At 38.2% G+C, this 20,538-nt stretch overlaps 1 protein-coding gene across 2 annotated transcripts in view; it reads left to right on the plus strand.

Moving 5' to 3' along the window:
* The window catches only part of NEK7 (NIMA related kinase 7), a 149,674-nt gene extending 138,868 nt beyond the window's left edge, over nt 1-10,806 (plus strand). For both annotated transcript variants that reach the window (XM_059413044.1, XM_059413043.1), the window contains exon 10: nt 7,778-10,806. In XM_059413044.1, coding sequence (XP_059269027.1) covers nt 7,778-7,888 — 111 coding nt within the window. In that variant the 3' untranslated portion in view covers nt 7,889-10,806. The remainder of the gene's footprint in view (nt 1-7,777) is intronic.
* The last annotated feature ends 9,732 nt before the right edge of the window (nt 10,807-20,538 follow it).

Genomic DNA, 20,538 nt, shown 5'->3' on the forward strand with positions numbered 1-20,538 from the left:
TGATGCAGCTTCTGGTGTCCCAGTTTGATTAAAGGGTAGAGCTAAGATTATCCAAAGTCATAAAGATGAACAGAGTCTTATATATAAAGATACAGAGTCTTCCCTAAATTTTCATTGTCTTAGAGGAGTTTGATAGGGGCTATGTAGCACACTTTTCAGTACTCTTTGAACATTCAGATCTTTCAATATTCAATACACCGTTAAATATTCTTTGATAAGGACTGAGAGTGGTGGATTCCATGCTGCTGATTTGCCTAAGGGGAAACAAACAGCAAGTCAGTTTTGACACCGTTGATTAAAGCTGAGGCATCTCACCACTGTGTTCATTGGACGAAGTCAGACCAGCCTCTGAGAATTTGAATAAAGTACCTGAGATGTTCCGTTCTCTACTCTGTGATGGTCACCACATAACTGGTATCTCCTGTCAATACCTAGTATCGCATCCTCTTGATCGGAACTTAGATAATACCTCAGACTAAGTGATAGCCCTCTATAGTGGTAATGCTTTGAAACTCAACCAGTTAGTGTTACTGAGAAATCATTATATATGCAGAGCTGTATTAGGCATTATGAGGAACTCAAACCAAAAGGCCAAATTAGATAAAAGTAAGCAAGCTCTCAACAATGGTAAGTGGAAAAGGTCTGCATTAAAAAATCAAATGACTTGGTTCCAGTTTGTGTTTCAACATTAATTTTTTAATTGGCTCTTGGGTTGTTTCCCTGTGTAAACTGAGATTGTTATGAGAGATTACAACACTTTAAAAATAAAAAGATATGGGGGGCACCTGAGTGGCTCAGTCAGTTGGGTGTCTGCCTTCAACTCATCCCAGGATCAAGCACCACACTGGGCTCCCTGTTCAGTGGGGAACCTGCTTCTCCCTCTACTCCTTACCCCACTTAGGCTTGCTCTCAAATAAATAAAATCTTAACATAAATAAATAAAAGGATATGGAAGATTTTATGAAATACGAAATGCTATATAAATTTAGGATTTTTAAAGATCCAGGGGAGCCTGGGTGGCTCATTGGGTTAAAGCCTCTGCCTTTGGCTCAGGTCATGATCCCAGGGTCATGGGATCGAGCCCTACATCAGGCTCTCTGCTCAGCAGGGAGCCTGCTTCCTCCTCTCTCTCTCTCTGCCTGCCTCTCTACCTACTTGAGATCGCTGTCTGTCAAATAAATAAAATCTTAAAAAAAAAAAAAATCCAGAATGATACCTATCATTAAGTGAGACTAATTAACACATGAATATTTAAGAGAACCATGCAATGCAAAACTATGTTCAGGATAGGTTTATAAGTTTTCACTAAAGCTGTCTCCTCTATCTTCATGATCTTAATATGGGTAGAGTCAAAAATTATGTAATATATAGAATTCAGTTACCTAGAGATAGATACAGAATTAAACACCAAATTCAGGAATTCACAGTTCTGCCCAGGTTGCAATCTGTGAGTACCTCACAGGTGATACCTTCAAAACTTAGTGTCCCTGTTGCCCCTGCAAAGCCAGTCTTCCTTCTTTGTCACATACTTCTGTTAGAGGACACAATGTCCTTTCACATACCCTGATGGAAACTTCCTGTGAACAATATTTCTTGCCTGAAATCTTAGAGCAACTTTGAGCATTCTGCTGGCATTGCTCTGTTTTTGCTCTGTCTTTGACTATTTCTAGAAAGTATTTTCCTGAAGTGCACTTTTAGTGACCTCTGCTTCCTGGCTTAAGTACTAACTTCCTGTTGCTCGTAGCAATAGATTGTAAACTCCTTAAACCTTTACCTTATTTGGCCTCAGTTTATCATTTCATCCCTGTTGCTTGCTCCCCAGGCATGCAGAAGTACTAGCACTGCTTTCACACACCTCACCCTTTCTTCGGCTCAGCACCTTTGTTCAGTCTGTTACCTCTGCTTGGAATTTTCTCTACCATTTTATATGTCAAAATTGTGTTCGTGCTTTGGACTTTCACTCAGTTACCACAACCACAAAACCATTCCATTTTCCCTCACTCAAAAGTTACCCATTCATTCTTTCACTTAACCTGTTGGTGAGCACTTACTGTTCATACAATATCCATCTTCCAAGTCTTTCAGTTTAATAGGAGAACACATATTAAATGAAGGACAGATTAAATGAACATATTAATGGACATATAAAATATGTCCTTATAAAATATGACAAATATATAAAATGGACATATTAAATGAAGTGGTAGAAAGGCTTTAATTAAAGTGTGCAAACACCTGAAACTAATATAATGTTAATGTCATACCTCAAAAAAAAAAAAAGTATGTGAAGGGTATGATGGAAAACGAATAGAAAATACTAAGATATGGATGGCTCCTGGATGGCTCAGTCAGTGAAGCGTCTATCTCGTGATCTTAGCTCAGGTTTTGATCTCAGGATTGTGAGTTCAAGCCTCAGCCCGTTTGTGTGTGTGTGTGTGTGTGTGTGTGTATAGAGTTGTTATGAAAGGCTCTGAGAATGAGTAGGTGACAGGCAAGGGCGGGGGGGATTTCGAGGCAGTCTTTATAAGCAGAGACGCAACATACTTAAAGATTCAGGGCATAACACAGTTTGATGAATGAACACAGACCTGAATGCTTTGTTATCATTAGGTTGTAGAGTGGGCCTGGAGAGAGGAGGGATTGGGGGCTAAATGTGAGGCTGGAAAGGTAAGCAAGAGCCAGATGTTAGAACCCCATAATATACCATGCCAATGGTTCGACTTTCTAGAGGGCAGCGAGGAGCCATTGAAGTGCCTAACGTTGAACTGTGGTCAGCTTGGTGTTTACCGGCAGTGCGAGGGAGATTGGAAGAAACTAGAGGTAAAGCTGTCAGTTGGAAGATTATCCGTTGAGTGTAAGCAGTGGAGCCTAAGGCAAGAAGAAATACAGTCAAGGAGCAGTAAGACTTGGTAGATGATCATTGCGCCAGGGGGAAGAAATATGAGGAGGTGTCTTGTATGAATTTCAGATTTCTGGCTTGAGAAATTGGAGGCACTGCCAAAATAGAACTGGTTTGGGGAGGAAAAAAAATAAGATCTCAGTTCCAGACATGTTTAATATGAGGTATTTGTAGGTAGATATGCTCAGAAGCCGGGCGGAGATATGTGAATGGAGCCCATGAAGAGGTCTGGCCTGAAGATACATGTGTGTGTGTGTGTGTGTGTGTGTGTGTGTGTGTGTGTGTGTTCCTCAGCGTGTTGTGTTGGTGATTATTAAAGCCAGGGGAGTAAATAAAGTTGTGTAGGATAAGAAGGTAGAGGGAGAAAATAAAAGAGATGAGGAAAGAAATGAACCTCGGAACACACTGACAGTAGAGGGATGGCCAGAGGAAGAAAAACCTACAAAGGAAGGAAAAGTCAGAGAAGTGAGAGGAGAACCAGTGTGCTGTGTTGGACCCAGAGGAGGAGCAACACCCAACAAGGCTGTGATCAGAAGCATCGGCTCTGCAGAAAGGTCGAGTACCAGTACGAAGAGGTCAACAGGAAAGAGTTCTTCAGATTTAGCAAATGGGAAATACTGCTAACCTTTGCCAAAGCGATTTCAGTGAAATGTTCTTGGGGGGTGGAGGAGATGAAAAAGTGATTATAGTTGGCTTAATAAGTAGATTAAGGAAGTTGATGTAGGGGTTTTTTCCCCCTACGCCAAAGAAATTTGGCTATAGAGCAAATACATTAGATGGGGCACTGGTTAGGAAGTGAAACTTGACTATACTTACAGACTGTGATGAAACAGTCAACAAATGAGGAGAGGCTGGAAATACGGAAAAGTAATAACAGACTGAATATTCACTCATTAGACATTCACAGCCAACTCTATTTCAGGTGCTGCTGTATGATGGTGTATAATGTATAGTCTCTTGAAAGAGAGTCCAGTGATAGAATTGAGAGTAGTAAGAAAAAATATATTCTTCTGATGCTAGAACAGAAATGATATGGACCAGATATTGACAAGGTAGGTTGAGATACCGAGGAAAATTTAAGCCTAACAGTGTTGATTTTTCTCTGTGAAGTAGGAAGCAAGGCCTGGGGGAGAAAGAATTGAGGCCAGTGCCTACGGATTAGAGAAGGTTGAGATTAGCCATAGTGGGAAATGGAGTTTATCGTGCAAAACATTTGGATTAAAGAACAGCTTTCAAGGTCCAACTGCAGTTGGAACCGTGAATCTGGTGACTCCGGATTATATGGAGTCTGTGATCTTCTCCAGCAGTCCTTCACATCCTGGTAGAAAAGCAAAGAAAACAATTGTCAGGTTTGATACTGTGAAAAGATAAAGGATTATTAATGGTGCTGCTAAAGAAGTTGTTCAAGGATTGTACTATGAGGTCTAGCCTGGAAATGGATGACGTAAGTCGATGATTGATGAAGAGGAAAGGTATTGGAAAGGGTCTCAAATCAAAGCACAACCATATTGGGGGACAGGTGGGAGCCCTGGAAGGACAGGGGCTTGTGTCCACATTTATTATGCGACCCAGGACATTGTAAAGCTGAGGTTGTGCCCTAGGGAGGCAGAGACTAAAATGGAGTAAAAGTGAAGATTAAGGCCAGGTCGTCAAGAATTTTGTTTTAGATAGAGGATTCAAATGGGCATCAGAGTGACCAAAGATGTGGTTGTTGTACTTGGGATGAAGAATATGGTAGGCTAGATATCCTCAGTGAATGAGATGAAACAACTCGGAGCTAGGCAGATGGAAGGAAAAAGAGGAAAGTAATGATTGTCTCTTCCGGGCGGCCATCTACAGTCTTTTTGCCTCAAACTATCTCACAAATACCTCTTGAGATACCTATCACTTTGTAGATATGAGAGAATTAGTTAATATGGTTTCCTCAGTCTCACGTTTGTCAGTCTTTCTTCCCCCACTAGATTGTAAGTGGCACAAAGGCAGGTGTCATGTGTATTTCATTTATTGCTTTATCCTTACTACTTAATAAAGGATCTGGTGCATAATAAATGCTCAATAAGATTTTACTGAATGAATGAATACATGGAGAAGGGAGAGGTAGAAAGGAAAGAAGGGTCAGATTGTCAGGAAGGAAAATGAGTCAATCTCTCACTTCTTTCCTAGACAATAGGCCTGCCTTTCTGGGCTGGTTTTTCACCCTGGTGTACCCTCAGTGTCCTCAGATGCCTACATAGTGCTCTATTCTAGATGAGTGAGGATCACTACTCAAGCATATTTTAATTTTATAGGATCTTGTTTTCATATTTTATCAACTTGTTTATTAGGCAACAATTTAGGGAAAAAATTGATCAGATTATTTGATTCATAAATATCCTGAGGTATGCCTACTTTATGTCGTATATGATTTTGTACTACGTGACTTGTTAGAAACTTCTTTGGACAAGATAAATCTTGATGACACAATGAACTACACTTCAGATGGAGATCAAACCACGTGAGAAAGAGGAAGAACAAATGCAGTCTTGCCCTGGCTCTGTCTACCGTAGTGTTTCTGAGTCTCCTGTCAGTCCTTAGGAAGGCTGTCCCGAAGGAGGGGGTTCAACATGGTGGCTCAGCCGCTGTCCTCACTCCCTCTCCATTTACTGTGTTGTTGGCTTCTCTTCCTCTTGATTACATCTGGTTCTCATCTTCTGCTTTGGAGATCCAGAGTCTTTGTCTTCTTCGAGTACATTTATATCCATCTATCTTTAATCCTGGGGACTTTCTCCTCTGGGCAGGAGAACTTGAGGACCATTTACTACAGTAGGTTGGAAGCGTCACCCCATTCTGACCTATCAGGCTGGGAAGAGAAGCTTCTGGACTGGTTTGAAGGATGTGGTAGTTTTATTCAGTCAAAAATTGCCATTACATCTGCATGTATTCTGGTTAAATGGAATGAATTTTTGTACCACAGTTATCTTTTTCTGTCATCTTTCCTGCTGCTTTTGTCATTTTTATCTCTAAACAAAATATCTAACAACTAGGCGACCTGTTAGAACACATTATCTTTTAAATACAAGTATCATTACAAATGTTTTTCCTGCTGCTTTCTGTATTGTGTATAATTGGATGTATTTGTTTTTATTTTAATGGGTAAAATGCCAGCCTCTTTCTGATTTAAATTTCTCTCAGATCGCCATGATAAAATGCCTTGTGGATTTGCTGTACCCCTTGAGGATTTTCAATGCTATTGTCTGCTGCATTACAAGGAATATAAATTGAAATTCTCAGACCCTCTCAGTGGATGTAATATTATCATTAATATTTACTACATGCTAATAACTGGCCAGAAAGAATTAGTGCACATTTTCAAAATATCTAAGCTATTCCTCAAGACATACTTCAAAAGCCAAAGAATCTGGCTCTTCCTCTTCATTTGGCTTATCATCTGTGAGAGGTCACACACATGGTGCTACAAAGGCACATAGTGTCACAAACTGATGCCGTTGGAATTGAGAATGAAATCCCATGTACTTCTACTCCCTGGCTCTAGGACCAATCCCCATGTATTGAGATGTGCTTATTTTCTGTAATGGAAATACGTCAGTAAACTTCAGCTCTCTCTGTAAAGTGAAGATTCTAATACTGCTTCATGCAGTTGAGGGTTGGGATTGGGGCACAAATAAATTCATAATTTACCTTGCTTATACTTGATTATTCTTAGTTTAGAAGAGTACTTTTTCTTTAATATGAGTCTAATAAAAGCATTTTATATTTATATAAAATGATTTATGATAAGTGCATATGATAGCCATCTACCTTATGCCTCGTATAAATTTAGATCTGTAGATACATGCTATATAATTATGAAAATTTAAACTTAATATCAAGGCTAATGTAATACATTCTAGATCAAATAAATGTATATATATCTACAGTTAATTTGGAGCCTTAGAGATAAAAACCTGTTGTCCTTTATGACTATTGTCTTCTGATAAGCTTTTTTTTTTTTAAAGATTTTATTTATTTATACAGAGAGATCACAAGTAGGCAGAGAGGCAGGCAGAGAGAGAGAGGGAAGCAGGCTCCCTAGTGAGCAGAGAGGCCGATGCGGGGCTCGATCCCAGGACCCTGAGACCATGACATGAGCTGAAGGCAGAGGCTTAACCCACTGTGCCACCTAGGATAAACTTCTTTGAAAAATAGTAACATCATTGTAAAGCCTCTGAGTGTAGACAGTACTTTTTCTTGACCTTAACACTTACCAATGATTATACATACTTCTTAGACTTCAACTAATTGTAAAGTCATTGACAGCAGTCAGATATATTCTTTTTTTTTTTAAGGTTTTTTCGTTCTCATTCCATTATAGTTAATGTACAGTGTTACATTAGTTTCAGGTGTACAGTACAGTGATTCAGCAATTCCCTGTGTTACTCAGTGCTCAGCATAAGTGAGCTTTAATCTTCTTCACTGATTTTTCCCACCCCCCCACCGACCTCCCCATCTGTATTCTCTGTAGTTTAACAGTTTGTTTCTTGGTTTGTCTTTTTTTTTTTTCCTTTGCTCATTTGTTTTGATTCCCAAATTCCACATATGACTATTTAGTCAGAAATTATACTTTCCTTGTAAATCTATATCTAGCCAGAATATTTTCAATAATTAACTGAAATGGTTATTTATTTATTTACTTAAAGATTTTATTCATTTGCCCGAGAGACAGCACAAGTAGGGTGAGCGGCAGGCAGAGGGAGAGGGAGAAGCAGGCCCAGACTTGGGGCTCGATCCCAGGACACCGGGATCATGACCTGAGCCAAAGGCTGACGCTCAACCAACTGAGCCTCCCTGGGCGCCCCTGAAATGGTATTTTAAAGTGTCTTGTATTTTCTTCCTCTGTAGCTACGACAGTTAGTGAATATGTGCATCAGTCCAGATCCAGAGAAGCGACCAGACATCACCTACGTTTATGATGTAGCCAAGAGGATGCACGCATGCACCGCTAGCAGCTAAATACGTGGAAGATCATGGAGAATACAACCAAACTAATTTAAGTATTTTTGTGCAAATCATACCTCCCCGTTTTCGTCTGGGTGTTAAGATGAATCTTTCAGAGCTAATGTGCTTTGAATCCTTAACCAGTTTTCACATAAGCTTCATTTTGTACCAGCTTAAGTCACCTTCTTGCAAACAAATCCCAAATGACTTTGGATCGTCAGGTTGCATGTTAGGAGAGTAAATGAAACTTAATGGTTTTTAATGGCTAAAGCTTTTAAGAATTATTTAGTTGTGTTTTTTTTTTTTTTTTTTTTCCTTTTTGCTGATGAATTGTGTTCAGATAGACTCTCAGTGCCAAATGTTGAAGGCGCAGCTTGGCACTCATCAAGATAGACTTGTAACCTGAGGAAGAGTATCTGAGCACATGACTTGTTTGCTTTTTTGTCATTTATGGACATTGAAAATTAACACAGTTGTGAACTTTTGTGATTATTTTATTCTTAAAAGTTTGAAGTATGTGTTTTAGTTCTTAGCATTGTAGCTTTCAAATATAATTCTTAAGATAAATGTAGACATAAACTATTTGAGAAACACTTAAAATTCTTAGCTCATACATTCAAAGGGCAACTCTTAAATGTGAAAAAATTGGGGGACAAAATGTGAGTCAGACACTGAAGAGTTCTTTGCTTTATTTTGTTTCGTTTTAATCTCTCTGATAGTCTTTTTGCATTAAAATGGTATAAATGAATCCATTTAAAAAGTGGTTAAGGATTTGTTTGGCTGGTGTGATAGTAATTTTGAAAGTTGCACATTGCCTGAGGCTTTTTTTGTGTTTTTATTATTGTTTGTACATTTGAAAAATCTTTGAATAATCTTGCAGTGCTATATTTCAACTTCTTTATAAATTTAAATTCTCTCTTCATAATTGTACACTATAGTGTAAGCATATGTTTTTATGCATAGATTTTATTGAAGTTCTGATTGGTCCCCTTCAGAAATTTTTTTGTATTCGTCAAGTTAACTTTTTTATTTATATTGTATGTGCATCTTATCCATTATGTTTCAGATTTTCTGAGAACATAATACCCTTTAAAAAATATTTGGTATACCAATACTTTTCCTGAATTAAAAACATTTTTTAACTTTTATAAAATTTGGGCCACCCTGTATGCGTGTATTTTGTCAGAGAGGAAGAAAGAATGTGTGTTGCATTGTACCTGTGAATGTTGACACAGTTTCAGTTCATTTGACAAGGTTGTAATTTTAGAATATGTTTAAAGCAGTGAAAACTGGCCATTACCATAGCCAGAATTTTTATGAGATTAACACTTCTGTTGAGAAGCTTTTAAGCCAAGTATTGTATTCATGCATGAAGATGACAGAGATGGTAACGCTTCGTTTAGTTTAAGGACATGGGCAGAGTTTAGTAAATGCTGTTGTGGAGATGGGTTTTCCCTGAGTGCCTTCCTGTTAGTGGTGACCCGTTTGTCACAGAATCGTGAAAGCCAAAAAGCCAAGTGGCAGTCACCGTTCAAGGACACCAGGCCACCCTGGAACCCTGGGATGGATAATCCTCCCAACATGGAAACCTCGTGTTTAGAGAGTACCTACCTTTAGCTGATGTAACCTCTGGTTTTGTCTTCTCATATAAGTATTTTTCTTACAGTCGTTTGAATACTTTCAAGACATTTGTAAACTTCAAAAATGGTTTATAAAGGGCAAAAGCATCAACTCCCCTCACTCCCCAAATGTAATCAGTTGTGGTATCTGAAGGGTAATTTTGTCTTGGGAGAGACCGAGAATGCCCGGGTGGTCCTTTAAATGAGGACCAGATACATCGTTTTTACCAGATTCCAGTTACCTACAGCTTTTACACTGAGCATCGTAGATTTTCTCCAGAAGGATGAGTAAGTAGGTTATTTCTGTTGACCATTAGTGTCATGTTCATTTTATTATAATATAATTGAGAGGAAATTGTTCTGAGGTTGGAACAGATAATCTCCTTTTTCCTACAATCTTTAGAAAAATAAGTGAACCTCAAATTCATTTGTGTAACCCCTCCCAGTGACTTTTAAGCAAAAATTTAAGCTTTTCTTTGTTAGAAGGAAATAGCTAGGAAGAATTTAATGATCAGGGAAATCCATTATTATTTTCTACAAGTGGAAACTTTTTGTTTTCGATATTGTATCTTTTTCCTATCTAATTGTTCATATTTTTTCCTGAAGAAACAACTGTGTAAACAACAGATTTTAATTTTGAATGAGATTGTTTCAGAGAATTATGAAGATGATTAGAAGCTTTAATTTTTATAATCACCTATGAAATATTCTCTTTATATTTCTGTTTATAAGTAAATTTTGTACTAAGTAAAACATATGAATTGAGTTGGGAAACAGTAAAATGAAAGGTACATCTGATTCTAAACCTTATTTAGACTTTGGTACCGGTTCCCCAGAGGAAGATGTGGGGTAACTGTTTTTGTATGCTGAGGTTTAGGAATGGTGGGTGAAGTGTATCCCTGTATAAATAAAAGTGCTCAACAATGTGCAATGCTTGTAAATTTAGTAAGATGTTACAGCCATTTCATGAATGCTTTACCATTTTACATAGTACCCTATTACAAAACACCTTTCTTGTATCAATATACTTCAGGTGTTGCTGTTAACATTTACATGATATTTATTTTAACCAAAATGTTATTCATATTAAATGTTTCTTCTTTAAAATGAATGTATTATGTTTATAACCCACAAATGCGTAATTATCCTATGCCTCATATTTCAATAGTACTGTAATATGGACTTTTTTTGTGAAATACTTTTATTTTGTTATGCTTCAAATACACATACTAAAAAGATTCTGTTGTTAGCTTTGGAAATTGTATAATATCCTAATATAAATAAAAACAAAATTAAACAATGGGTACAATAAAATTTTTATGTATCTGTGATTTTTTTTCCCACTAAAGTCTGCCATTGTTTATTTCACTTAAGCTACAGAAGAAACAGCTCTTGTTCATTTCCATGACGTTACCATTTTGGGAGAAGCCTAAGAATTGAAACAGTTGAGGGTGATAATGGAGCTCTGACAGACACTAAGAAGTAGTTTAATAAATATACATTAAACTAAGTACATCTCCACATGTTCCTACTCTCTTCAGTACATCATTTTCTGTCTTTTTTTTTTTTCTTTAAGATTTTTATTTATTTATTTATTTATTTGTCAGAGGAAGAGAGAGACAAGCAAGGGGAGGGAAAGAGGGAGAGGGAGAAGAGGACAGAGCAGACTCCCTGCTGGATCCCAGGACCCTGGGATCATGACCTGAGCTGAAGGCCACCCAGGCATCCTATTTTCTGTCTTTGAATAAGAAAAGGAACTTATCCTAGGCTCCTGGGATCCCGCATCGAAATCCTTGCTCACACGGAGTCTGCTTTCACAGACCTGTACCCCTGAAGCAAATAATACATTATATATTAAATAAATAAATAAATAATAAATTTTTAAAAGTAAGTAAGTAAATAAAAGGAGTTAGAAGGTGAAAAAAAAGTTTTCTCAGATTATAAAGTTATGAGTCTAAAATTCAGGTAAGCTGTTCCATTCCAGTCACCGTTAACACGCTGTTAGCAATCTTAGAAATAGTTCGAATGTTCTTTTCACATAAAAAAGTGAAGATTAATTTCTGCATCTAGAAATGCTGTGGCTAAAAGATCTTGATGGGGTAAAATCCTTTAAAAAATCCACCAAAAACCCTACCAAACTTTCATGGCTGACATTAAATGTAGTTTTTCAGGCGCCACCCAGACTGCATCGTGTATGTCTCCTTTTGGCACTTACCCAACTGTTTGTAGCCAAATGATTCCTTGTGTGATTGTTTACTTTCCGTCTCCCTGCTAGAGCCTCAACTCTTGGTGGACAGGTACTTCCTGTGTTGTTCTGTGTGATACGCAACACCTAACACAATCCTCTAGATAGTCACTCATCTTATTTTTGTTGAATTAATAAATGAACGTTTTGATGCCATAGGTGGAACTGAGCACTTCAGGGGGATACTATGCAGAGATGCAAAGCTCGCAGAAATCGGGAGAGGCAAGGGCGAGTAAGGGGATGAGAGAAGCAAACACAAGCTAAACTAGAAGAAAAATTTTAAGTTACAAGTTGCCATCAATGACAAAGAAGTTGGAGATCATAGGATTGACAGCCAGCTCCTGGACTTCCCAAGAAGGCCACGGTCATACAGGTTCAGTAGAAGACTGGAGTGGAAAACAAACCCAGGTAAAAATCGGAATGGTGATGGCAGGTGAAGGAAAAATAGAAGGTAACCAGAAGGAGTCATAGCTCACGTTTTAAGGTCAAGTGAACTTAAAATGGTTTGAAGATTAGGAGAGCTAGCATGTGGAGGAGAAATTGAAGATACCGGACAGGGAGTTCAGAGGTGATAAGAAAGAAAGAGGTCCACAGAAAGGATTTATCCATTGAGCCTGCAAGTGTTTATCATGTATCCTCATAGATCCTGTATTAGTCTTGAGAAAAATATTTCTTTTTTTCATGGAGTTAAAGTCAAGTTGGGTAGAAATGCATTTACAGAAATAGAAATATATAAATGCAAATCGTTACGGGTGCTATGGAGGAAAGGAGACACTAAGGAGGGAACATTGAAGTAAAATGACCTAAAGGATGAAAAAGGAGTCAGCCAAAGAACAAACAAGGGAACGAGCCTGCTGGCCTGTGGGAAGTTAGCAGGGCTCTCTGAGAAGCAACAGTTGAGAGTGGGTGGGTTGGGATGGAGTAATGCAAGGTAGATTTAGAGATGTGTATTTTCTCTATATTTGCAATAATCAGTAATATAAGGGTAATAAGTAATAGTAATGTATTAGTAATATAAAAATTCATAATAGGGATTATAAAATACTTAGAAATAATTGAGCAAGAAACATATAGAACCGATATTTAGAAAATTATAAAGTCTTTTGAAGAACACAAAGCAAATACAGAACAAATAGAAAAAGAGTCTGTGTTCCAGATGGGAAACTTCATATGAAAATCAGGTACTGTATAATATTGGTAAGGTAGTGTCTATCTGAATCGCACCTTTTTTTGGAACCCGGTAAAATGACGTCAAAGTTCATGTGGAAAAATAAATCTATAAAAATAGCTAAGAACATTTTTTTTAAAAAGTCATCTGCTCTTGACTTATCATGTGCTTAAAACTTACCATAAAGGTGCTTAAATAAAGCAGTTGTGGTATTGGCAGAGGAACAAGGTCATGGAATGGTGGAACAAAAGAAGGTCAAATACACAAAGAAGTATTATGGGAACTTGGTATATGAAAGAGGAAAGTTCGGTTAAGCGACCCACTCTGAATTTCGGCTCGGGTCATGATCTCAGGGTCCTGGGATGGAGCCCTGTGTCGGCTCCATGCTCAGCGTGCAGTCTGCTTGAGATTCTCTCTCTCTTTCACTAAAATAAATATATCTTTAAAAGCAAACTATAGGGAGTATGTGTTTGTATGTGATCATTTGAATATGGAGAAAGCTGAAGGACACAAACTAAGCTAACTTCAGTTACCATATGAGTGTGGGTGACAACGATAGGTAAGTTCTTCTACCTCTATATTTTTCTTTTGTTCAGTACAAAAGCATAGACCTTTTTCCTACTTAAAATAACTTTTACTTTTGAGTCTATGCCTCTTTTTTAAACTTTCAATTTGCAAATAATTTCAAACTTACAAAAAAAATATTGCAAGGTTAGTACAAAGAACTCCTTTAGAATTCTTCACTGAGATTTCTCAGATGTTAATATCTTGCCACATTTGCTTTATTTTTCTTTTTAAATCCCAATAACTATATAGATTTTTTTCTGAACCAACTGAAAGTAAGTTGCAAACATGATGCCTATTATCCCTAAATATTTGTCGCTTTCCTTAAAAAGACTGTCTCCTACATTATCACAGTACAATCATAATAATCAGGAAAGCAGTATCATTACTATCATCTAACCTATGAATCACATTCAAACTTCAAACAGTTGCTCTTTATAGCAAAAACCATTTTTTTAAATTTTCTTCCAGGATCCAAGCAGTGGGTGTGGCCTTTAGTCATAGACCTCTCTAGTCACCTTCAGCGGAAAACAGTTCCTCACTCCGTTCTTTATCTTTTGTGAACTTGACATTTGTTTTCTTTTGGTTTTATTTATTTATTTGACAGAGAGAGATAGAGCAAGAGAGGGAACACAAGCGGGGGAATGGGAGAGGGAGAAGCAGACTTCAGCCAAGCAGGAAGCCTGATGCGGGGCTCGATCCCAGGACCCAGGACCATGTCCTGAGCCGAAGGTAGACGCTTAACGAGTGAGCCACCGGGTGCCCGAACTTGACATTTGTTAAAGGTACAAACCAGTTATTTTGTTGAATGACCTTTAATTCAGGTTTGCCTGATGTTTGCTCATGAAATGGATTATTACTGAAACAAAGCGAAGTTTATCTGCATACAACATACCAGGAAGCAATAATGTCAATTTGCCCATTACTCTTGGTGCAAACTTTGATCACTTAAGTTGGTGACCTTAATTATGAAGTTATTGTTTTTTTGCTTTGTGTTTAATAGTATGTAGGAGACAGATACTTTGAGAATATGTAAATACCACATTTTTCAACAAACTTTTGCCCACTAATTTTAGCATCCACTGATTATTCTTGCCTGTGTTATTACTTTGATGATTGTCAGATGATGATTTTCCCATTCTGACATTCCTTCTACATTTATTAGTTGACATGCTACCATAAGGAGTAACTTTTATTTTTGTGTTCCATTATCAAATTTTAACTCTTATCTGACAGAAAAGAAACCTGGCTCACACTACCAATGTTTGCTCATTGCCACTCTCCGAAACCAGTTTCTGATCTCACCAACTACCTCCTTGGCTCAGATGCTTCCGAGGTCCGGGGCTCCATGACTGCCGCCACCTCCTCTGTTCCTACTGAAAATGTCACCTGCACGAAACTGGATATCTCAGTAATGGCGGCAGTAGAAGACAGTCTGAGAGTTTATGAGGCTGGAACTAAAAGTGTCCAGCACAGAAGTCTAATCAGAGTCCTTTTCTCCTTGCTGTCGGCCACCATTCAGCGGGAATCCGGAGAGCTGGCTACACTAAGGGGTGGGTCGCTTTCATTTGCAAGGGATTTGGTTGAAAGGAATTCTTCATTGAAAGACTGGAGTTTGAGGGCTCAGGAAGGACTGTGACTGGTCCAAGGGAAGCATGAGGGAACAGGACAGGGAAAGGGCTGGGAAGGATACAGAGTAAATGTCTCTGCAGTTTTGCCTAAAGCTGGGATGAAGTACCTGGCAGAGAGGCACTTACTACTTTTTCGATAAATAAATGGATTAATGCATGACATATTGAAAGCTTCTGCCAATCAAATTTGCCTGGTTAACAATGCATAAGGAGTATATGTTATTGACTAATGTTTGTATTTTTCTTTATTATTTACTTCTGTATCCTCAACAGCCTGAAAGGCATGTTCGAATACCTCAAGCATCATGTATGTGTTTGAAGTTATGGGCTATTTAAATAATGTATTTTTAATTTTTAAAATTTTATTTCTTACTTTTTAAAAGATTTATTTACTTATTTATTTATTTGAGAGAGAGAGAAAGAGAGGGAGAGAGAGCACGCATGTCCGTGAGCAGGGGGTGGGGCAGAGGGAAAGATGAGGAGAAGTAGACTCCCGGCCGGGTGTGGAGCCTGACTTGGGACTTGGCTTCACGACCCTGAGATCATGTTGGGAGATGCAGTCAGAGTTGGAAGCTTAACTGACTGAGCCACGCAGGGACGCCATAATGCATTTTTTTAACAAAAATGAAGTAAATTGAGTAATCAGGAGACATTTCTCCATTTTAATGGTTGCATGAGTCCTGGATCCAGGAAAATAAAATTCATTTCTTATATACCTTGCACTTACCAAATATTAAAAATGAAGCTGAAATCAAATCTTTGTTTTACTCGGGCTTTCCTGACATTCCTGACCATTGGCATATACTCTGTTAACACAACGTGTTTCTCTCTTATAGCACATGCCACTCTTATAATGAAATACTCTGCCATTATTTTGTGTCTGCTTTTCATGCAAAGTTAGAAGCTCCCTAATTAGGTGGAGGCAATGTCTGTCATAATTATTGCTACATCCTCAGTGCTTAGCAAAGCACCTAGAACATAGTACGTACCCAACAAATACTTGTGGAATAGATATTTACATACGTGAATTCATTTGTATGTATATTTGTTAATATTCCTGCAAGTTTGGTGTCATTGCCCCCATTGAGCAGTTGAGAAAACCGAGGCCCAGACAAGATAAAGCATTTTCCCAAGGTCACTGAGTCAGATCTTATTTTCGTTCTTCTGCTCAAAGTCTCATGCTGTCATGTTGACTACGGAGGAATTTTCTGAGAAAATCCAGAGTTGCATGAAAGAGCTAAAATATAGATGAGTTAAGACAGTTCCTTTACTCTTTATTGTTCTTTTCTTTTTGTGTCCGGCTGGGAGGGAGGAAAGCCTGCTCACATATGTGTGTTGGAGGCCACACTTGATTAAAGAATGACCTGGGGATGGAACAGTGGTGGCTTTAACACTGAGCTAGTGGAGAGGGAATTGAGAACAAAGCTCAGGAAGGCACTTCTTTATCGTTCCATGAAGATCTCTGTTAGTGGTCATCAAAGAGATAGAAAAATGGAGTGTATTTACATTTAACTTGTATTGGATAGGGATATTCTAAGCGCCAGGTGTAATACTTAGACACATCCCTCATATTAATTTTTTAAAAATTGTCTCACTTAAGTAGTTGTCGATATTATCTTCAATTTTAAAAAGTTATCAAATTAAGTTCAAAATGTGGACTTGTGCAAGGTCACAGAGCCTGGAAGTGGTAGGAGAAAGTCATCATTGTCCGTGACACACTCAAAGCACATCTTTGTGGGGAAAATCAATGCAGGAAAAATTTCAGGGGGACAAGAAAAGGGAAGATTTGGGAAAGAATACTGGGATGTTGCTAAAAGTTTCGGGGAATTGGTTCATTTAAAAAGATAAAGGCTCCAAAGTGTTGATTGTGCCTTCATTAGTTCACTTTCTGTTCCACTAAGATTGTAAAAACAGGTGTGCTTCTCTACTATTTTATTTATTACAATAGGGTTGCTTTGAAGACAGGTCTGTTTTAGCAATTTGTCAGTTATCTCGTGAAGAATGGAGTTATCCTACTGCCCCAAAACAAACATAATGCATTTTTTTTTATCAGTTATACGGTAGATTATGATGTAGAAACCTGAAACATGCACAAATGCTGTAGATATCAGCTGAATTCCTTAATTTAGGCTGCATTGTGCTAACGTTTTCAGGGAAGTTAGGCCTCGATTTTAATCTCACCAACACTTAGAAACAAGTCTTTAAAAAGGACACAACAGCCTCATACTTGTACTTGCTAGCACAAAGGCAGTTTAAGGAAATTCAAGAAAATTTAAACGTGACACAGTTCTTCTGAGTTAGGACCATCACTTCTATTTTCCTTTTTACTCTCAAGCGGATGCCAGATACAGCATTTGGGAGAGGTGTCCTGCTGAGTCTCCCCCATAATAATGAGGCAATAATGAGATAAATTAGGTGTAAATCACATCAGTGGAGTTTTTACCTGCTTCTCCTGATTTGTCAAAACACTTTACCATCGAAAAGCACAAATGAAAACAATGATTTTCTCTCTGTAACTGAGACAGCATGCTTTGGGGTGGGTGTTTGGCTACAGACTCTGAGAGCTCCTTGACTATAAAGCTCTCTGAGCAATTCTCCCAGAGTCCTGTGAACCAGCCAGCCTTGCACAATCTCTTTCTATCATGTTTTCCTCTGTGTTCTGTGCAAGGCTCTCTTCCAGTTAAGGATTTAAAGCTAGCTCTTATGTACACAAAAATCAGATTTATATCTTTGTACCACAAAATGAAGCAATTATTTTGTCTTCCAATGGATTCCGCTTCCTCTGCGTTGGCACCGGAGCGACCCACTGTTGTCAGCAAGGCAGTGACACTGGTGTAAGCTTCATTAAATAGAGCCCCGCTGATACTGACCATTGATCCAGCAGCTAGCTCAGGTGCATTGGCCACAATATTTTCTCCCTCTGCTCTTTACTTCTCTCCAGGGATAACCAATCAGAAGAAACGACCCTCATGCCTAGTGTTTTGAGAAGCAGAGAGCAGTTTGATTTCAATTGCCAACCTGTCCACTAGCTTGGTAAATCAAATTTCAATCTCCTAAGGGCAAAAAGAACATGGAGCTTGCTTGTGTGTGTGTGTCTGTGTGTGTGTTTGTGTGCGCGCACATGCATTGTACTCTAAGATCTGGTCTTTCCATAGGTTAAACCACGGGAATTCACCTGGTAACTGAAAAATGAGGAATTCAAAGAGTATGTGCTCTTTAGAAGTGAGTTTAGTGTTCTTTAAACACTCACTATTCCTTGAAATGTGGGATTACGTGTCTAATGCTGGCTATGTAAAATGAGCAAACATAAATTTGATTCACATTGTTATAGAAACCATGTTCTCCTTTTTGTGTATATTTGGTGGCAAAGTGTGAAGAAGGATATATATATCTATAAAATATATTTATATCTATATTTTATCTCTTGTATCTCTGTTAAGTCATCAATCTAGGAATCTAATTTCTTTCAATAAAATTTCAAATAAAAGCCATTCCCCCTCAAATTTGTCCTGTGAGACTCTAGGAATGACAACCAATCTAGACACTAATCTTACTGCAATGCATATAGGACAGCTAGATATGAAAACGGTGGTACTATGCCAGCTTACCTTGAGCCTTATACACTTTTTTTCTCTTAAATATATCATCTGCTCAAATAAGCCAAAGATCTTTTCTCCTCAGTGTTTCATAGGCATAACTAGTTGAACGACACAAACCAGTCAGTTCTTGCTTTTTATGCAGGTTGATTCACTGGTTTGTGTCTTTAGAGAATCAAACTAGTTCCAAATTTTGTATGATGATACTTCTCCTTTTCAAAATATGTTATTCCAGTTTTAGAGAACCTAGAAATTCTTTTTTTTTTTTTTAAGATTTTATTTATTTGACACAGAAAGAGAGATCACAAGTAGGCAGAGAGGTAGGCAGAGAGAGAGGAGGAAGCAGGCTCCCTACTGAGCAGAGAGCCCAATGTGGGGCTCAATCCCAGGACCTTGAGATCATGACCTGGGCCGAAGGCAGAGGCTTAACCCACTGAGCCACCCAGGCGCCCCAAGAACCTAGAGATTCTTTAATAATATTTCTTTTAAGACACCAAGCATCAGTCGTTGTTCAAAACCCTTATCGTCATGTGTTGTAAATAAAACCCAAAGTTGCTCTGGTTATAGAAGGAATAGAAATGGTGTATAATTCAGCAGTTCCTTTAGCAATACTTTTATCCTCACCTCCCGCCCCACTGCCCCGCAATGCTGTTCCCTCCCTGGATACTAAGCATTTTGTAAGTGTATTTATAAAAATAAAAACTGAATTTCATGTATCCCTGACATTTTATGTGATAGCCCACGTCTGGCATCCCCCATAATTGACTTGGTCATTCTTTCTCAGTTTCTCTGTACCCACTGTTTGGTGATGTTTTGAGTCCTCGCTCTTGATGATGTATATAATATTCATCCAATTACAATTTTTATATTTTTAAGTCATATATGGCTGTCCTTTAACTAAAATGGAATCTACAAAATTATTTGGGAGAGTGGCTAACAGAATATTATGGTGTTTTCCGCCTAAAAGTTACTAGTGTTTTGAAAGTTTTATTTTAATTCTGGCTCTGAAGATAAAAGACCTTGATCCCTGCAATGAAATATCCGTCCGTGCTACATTCATGGTCAATACATTAGAAAGTTAACCCTGAGAAAATTCTCCCATGCTCTGCTAATGGAAGCTGTTTCTTCACTAAGTCAGTAACAGGAAGTACAACTGTGAATTACAAAGTGACTTCATACCTTCAGAGATATTTTTCCGTTATTTTCGTTTACGTTAATCACTAGTCATCACTTAGGCTGGTAATTCTCACCTGAAAAGATTTTGCACCCCAGAGGGCACTGGCAATGTCTTAAAGACTTTTTTGATTGTCAAAAGTAAGGGGTGCGAGTGGGGAAAAGATACTACAGGCATTGAATGGGTGAATGCCAGAGATGCTGCTAAATACTTTTGTTTGTTTGTTTGTTTTAAGATTTTATTTTTTGACACAAAGAGAGAGACCTTGAGAGAGGGAATGCAAGCTGGGGGAGTGGGAGAGGGAGAAGCAGGCTTCCCACCCAACAGAGAGCCCAATGCAGGGCTCCATCCCAGCACCCTGGGATTATGACCTGAACCAAAGGCAGTTGCTTAAGCAAATGAACTACCCAGGCGTTCTGATGCTGCGCAAGACAGCCCTTAACCATAAAGAATTGTCCTACCCCAAATGTCAATAATGTTGAGGCTAAGACATCCTCGTGGACACCAGAGAAGCATCATGGAATGGTGGAAATTGAAAACTAAGTTGGATTCCTACACAAAGATAGTGTCTGTAAACATTATCAGAGTGAGAGCTGCTAATTATGTGATATAGAATGGTTCATGTACTTGTCCTTGAGACAAAATTATCTTTTATCAAAGTCAGACAA

The sequence above is a fragment of the Mustela nigripes genome, chromosome 10, assembly GCF_022355385.1.
Source record: "Mustela nigripes isolate SB6536 chromosome 10, MUSNIG.SB6536, whole genome shotgun sequence".
Taxonomy (NCBI): Eukaryota; Metazoa; Chordata; class Mammalia; order Carnivora; family Mustelidae; genus Mustela; species Mustela nigripes.